The 5,065-nt window shown below is 36.4% G+C and overlaps 1 protein-coding gene across 1 annotated transcript; it reads left to right on the forward strand.

Annotated features, from left to right (window-relative positions):
- Positions 1-3,881: 3,881 nt before the first annotated feature.
- On the forward strand, positions 3,882-4,814 carry LOC136175070 (olfactory receptor 4C16-like). Its single transcript, XM_065945384.1, has one exon. The coding sequence runs from the start codon at positions 3,882-3,884 to the stop codon at positions 4,812-4,814; it is 933 nt and encodes a 310-aa protein (XP_065801456.1).
- The last annotated feature ends 251 nt before the right edge of the window (positions 4,815-5,065 follow it).

Here is a 5,065-nt window from a genome sequence, read left to right on the forward strand (position 1 = left end):
ATAGCTTATGGTGAATGGTGTCAGATTCGTGATCTCTGAAGAAGAAGATCGAGCTTCAGGACTGGGTGCCAGGCTTGATCTCTAAAGAGCTTTCGTGTAGCAGAGTTTTATTAAAGTATGAAAAGAGACAGAGAGAGCTTCTGACATAGACATCAGGAGGGGGACGGAGAGTGCCCCCCTCGCTAGTCTTAGAAAAGGGAGTCAGGTACATTTACAGTTGATTATTACAATAAATCAAAAGGATGTCTCAAGTTTGTAAAGATCATACTAAACCCACTCCCACAATTTACATTTTAAGGTGACAGGATTAGAACTAACAGTTGAAAGATATTACCAGACCCACTCCCATAATATACATTTACTCCCATAATATACATTTTAAGATATCAAGATTCATCAGAAATTTCTTCTTAAGGAGAAACAAGCAAGATATATTGTTATATTGACTAAGACTATAGAAAAAAATCATTTGTCCTTTTCTCCTTGAGAGCACCAGACCCCTTTCTCATCCTTGGGGACCCCGGACTTCTTAACAACCTGCCTTGGAATTGCTCTCTCTGTAGTTACTACTATCATTTTTATACTTATTTTACACATTAAGAAGTAGAAGTGTAGAGTGCCTACCTCAAATCAGGCAGCTAAAAAGGGCAGAGCTACGGTTAGTTTAGATTATGCTTATTTTTACTTCAAACACTTAATTCATGCCCTGTGTCATTATCATGTCCATTGAGTCCATGATCCTCTCTAAATATCTCATTTCTTTGACTATATTGTAGCACACGTTTCTGATCTGCTAAGCTAGAACACCAGGAAGGATAATTTAGGGACCAACAGGGAGCAGAGTTGTTTCTGGATGACCCACTTTCTTTTTAATGGATAGCTATTTTTTTATACATTCCATAATTTATTTAACTCATCCTCTTTTTTTTCTTTTTTTCCCATTTCTTTGTATTAGTTGGAGGCTAATTACTTTACAACATTGTAGTGGTTTTTGTCATACATTGACATGAATCAGGCATGGATTTACATAAATAGCTATTTTTATTCTTTCTTTCTTCTTCTTCTTCTTTTTTTTTTACACCTATTCTCTCTATCATTCATTTGTTTTATTCCTCTTTTTCCCTGGTAAGGTTGTTCAGTGTGAAGAAGCTAAGAATTCCAAATACTTGTTTATGTGTGATTAAAGGGCATAAGAAAAGTTAACTTGTTTTCCTAATAAGCTAAATAGTCAAATGAAAGCTGTTTATTACATATGAGATGTTTCTGACTAGCATAGTGGGGAGAACTTCAGGGAGAACACTATGAAGCCAAAACCTTATGTCATTATTTCTTAAAATATTCCCCCTGGAATTCAGAGAAGAGCATTTTTTTCACTGATCTGTGAAAAAGTTGCTACCAAAAGGAATGGTCAGAATCGACAGTTACACACTGTCCTCTAGCAGGTAGGTGAAAAACATTTTCCATGTTTTACTCTAGTGGTGTAATTAAAAATTAGCCATCACAATTTTCTAATATATTTCCGTATCTATTTTGAATGCACTTTTTACCACAGAACTCTGCAAAAGAAATAGTTTTTTTTTTTTTTAAGTTTTACTGTTAATATAAGAAATAAATGAACAGAAATGAGGAAAAATGATGTTATGAACTCAATGAATCTTGACATGTTAAAACTCATTATTGTAATTAAATAATAGAGGAATGTATTTCATGTGTTATTGTTTTCATTACAAATTCTAGAGACAGCAGAGTGTGAGACAGTTCATACATAATGTTGATGTAAGATAGTGTGACAAGATAAACCCTCACTAGGAGCTAGGAGTCCTAGAAATAAGACATAAGGTTCATGAAGACAGTGACCATCACATAGCTTTGGGAGAATAGGAAATTTTCCATCTCCATTTGACAACATTACACAGAGTATTAATATCACATTGTAGAATCATTCATTACTCCTTATATTCTCCCAAATAGCATCATAAGTTTTTAATTGGCACTTTCCACATTTCAAAGGTTTAATTTGAAAAGGTGAATACCTAATTCTCAGAAAACTTTGGGAAGAAACATGGCCATGAAGAGCCTGAAAACTATAATTAAGGTGAAAGATAATGTGCCATTTATGTGGGATGAGCACTGCTGAGAAATATTGGGTAGAAATATTTCCTTTTCATCAATACTTGTACCTGTCAGTATTCTTCCACATCTGGTCTTATTTACCTTGACCCCTCCACCAGGCACCAGTTCTATGTCTAATAATATTTGAAAAGAAAAGAAATATTAATTTATCCATATATCTATATCTATACCTATATATATATATGGCGTGAAAAATGAGCACCTTGGGGGCAATTTTTGACTCCAGACCGGCTGTTTTCTAAGGTGTCTGTGGGTCAGATAATCAGGAATCGTGGGAACAGAGTAAGGAGCTCAACGAGGGTAGATTATATACTCTTTTACTTGGACTATTGAGTGATAAATAATCTTCGGACAATCTGTTAAACTTTTCACAAAGAATGGCAAGTTCTGCAAAGAAATAAAGTTAGTGTAGAATTTCCTCTAAAGATGGACATCTAGGGCAACTGAGTCAGAGGGAAGAGGACAAAGAGACTCCTTAAATTAAGAAATGCTTCTCCCTGTGGTCTCTGCCGTAAGACAGCTCTTTAAGCATGGAAGAATCTGCCTAATGCTAACTAGATAATGTTTCACCTTTTTCCATTTTTCAGCTTTGCCTGCCTGCTTTTCTTTTAGCTCTTCTCTCCTAGCTCCCACGTCAAAAGATTCTCTCTTTATTTTTAACAAATATAGTCATTTTAAATTTGTAACATCCATTTGAAGAGTAGATGTGAAGACCGTATCTATTGAAAACCAGCATTGTTTCTTTTTAAAAGTACATCTTCTGGCTTCTCCTTCTTTGCTTTTTTCTGAGACTTGCAAATTTTCACATACTTGAACAATACAAACTCTCCTGGGAATAAAAGCATGATTGGATCCTTTACCAACCATCTGATGACACACAGCCATCGCCCAAAACTACTCCAAATCTAAGATACTTAAGAGAAAAATACTAGCTTTTGAGTAATAACCCACCATCCTTCAATTAATACCATAACTTCAGGAATTCTGAGTATTCTCAATAGTGTTTTTAGATGTTGGAAAAAAGATAAACTGGGATATATGAGATAATGGCATATGAAATAATGTTTATTTCTGATTGTTATTATTTGTCTAATACAAAATTTCACATTCAAGATGATAACAGCAGATTATTTAAAGGGTATATTTCCTGTTCCGTTGCTCAAGCTGCAATAATTGGAATAAGAGTTCAAGGAAGAGGTAGAACATATTAAATATATGTATAGACATATATGATTGTATATCTCTATGTATAGCAATGATGTGATACATGAGTGTTTATGTATGATGTTTTTAACAGAGTTAAAGGTGTAGTGTGACTTTATATCATGAACCTCCATAGGCAGTCATTTATATCCTAAATCCCAAGTGATATATCATGAAAGACATGTGCCATAAATTTTTTGAAAATGACAAACAAATGAAAAAGATTACAAAGACATATCTCTTAATTATACATTCAACAAATTGGAAAAGTTAATCAATAATGATATCAAACGTAGCAAGCTTTCTAAAAAGAAAATCATAGGAAATTATTACTTTCAGAAGCTTATTTGAAACTCACAGTAAACCTTTCCAGTGACCATTAAAAATTATCACACAAAGTGTTAACATGAGTCATAAAGAAATCACAGGTACAATGGCCTCCAAAAGCAATATTTCATAATATCATGTAACATCCTATGAATTATTTCCTTATCTTTTGCAGATTAATCATTTTGCACTCATCTCTTCTCCTCTTTCATGAAATCATGCAGCTGAAAATTAATGTGACTGAGTTTGTTCTGCTTGGGTTGACACAAGATCCTGTTAGGAAGAAAATAGTGTTTGTCATTTTCTTGATTTTCTACTTGGGGATATTGTTGGGTAACTCGCTGATTATTGTTGCCATCAAGACCAGCAGGGCACTTGGGAGTCCAATGTATTTCTTCCTTTTCCACTTATCCGTATATGATGCCTGCTTCTCTACTTCCATAGCCCCTAGGATGATTGCTGATGCCCTTCTGAAGAATGCCACTATCTCTTTCAGTGAGTGCATGATCCAAGTCTTTACATTCCATTTCTTTGGCTGCCTAGAGATCCTCATCCTTGTTCTCATGGCTGTTGACCGCTATGTGGCCATCTGTAAGCCTCTTCACTACACGACCATCATGACTCATCGAGTCTGTGGTGTGCTAATGTCCCTGACCTGGTTGGGGTCCTGCGTGCATTCATCAGCTCAGATTTTTCTAGTCTTGAGTCTGCCTTTCTGCGGTCCCAATGTAATTGATCACTACTTCTGTGACTTGCAGCCTTTGTTGAAACTTGCCTGTACAGACATCTATGTGACCAATTTCCTCTTGGTGTCCAACAGTGGGGCCATCTGCACAGTGAGTTTTATCATGCTGGTGTTATCCTATGCCCTCATCTTGCACTCTCTGAGAAACCACAGCGCTGAAGGGAGGAAAAAAGCCCTCTCCACCTGCATCTCCCACATCATCGTGGTCGTCTTGTTCTTTGGTCCTTGCATATTTATATACACTCGCCCGGCTACCACCTTCTCCATGGATAAGATGATAGCTGTGTTTTATACAATTGGGACACCTTTGTTCAACCCTCTCACTTATAGTCTGAGGAATGCAGAAGTGAAAAATGTCATGAGGATGTTATGGAGTAAGAAGTTGATGCCAGATGACAAAAGATGAATAGAAATTTCAAGATTTGCTCCGTGTTTGAACTGACCTAGAAAAAGTCCATAGAGACCATTCTCATCTCATTGTGAAGTCAGTATAATTCTATCTTCGGGTGTGAGAGCCCCTGCCCTTAAGGCTGAGAAGCAGTGTGCACACACATACTCGTTAGCGTTGGGTCAGTCTTACGTAGAGGACGAGAGGACAGCAGGTATAAGCAGGCTCTGAGGCCCAGTAGCTTAGATGCTGCGTCTCTATGTCTCTCG

This window comes from Muntiacus reevesi, chromosome 9 (assembly GCF_963930625.1).
Source record: "Muntiacus reevesi chromosome 9, mMunRee1.1, whole genome shotgun sequence".
Classification (NCBI taxonomy): domain Eukaryota; kingdom Metazoa; phylum Chordata; class Mammalia; order Artiodactyla; family Cervidae; genus Muntiacus; species Muntiacus reevesi.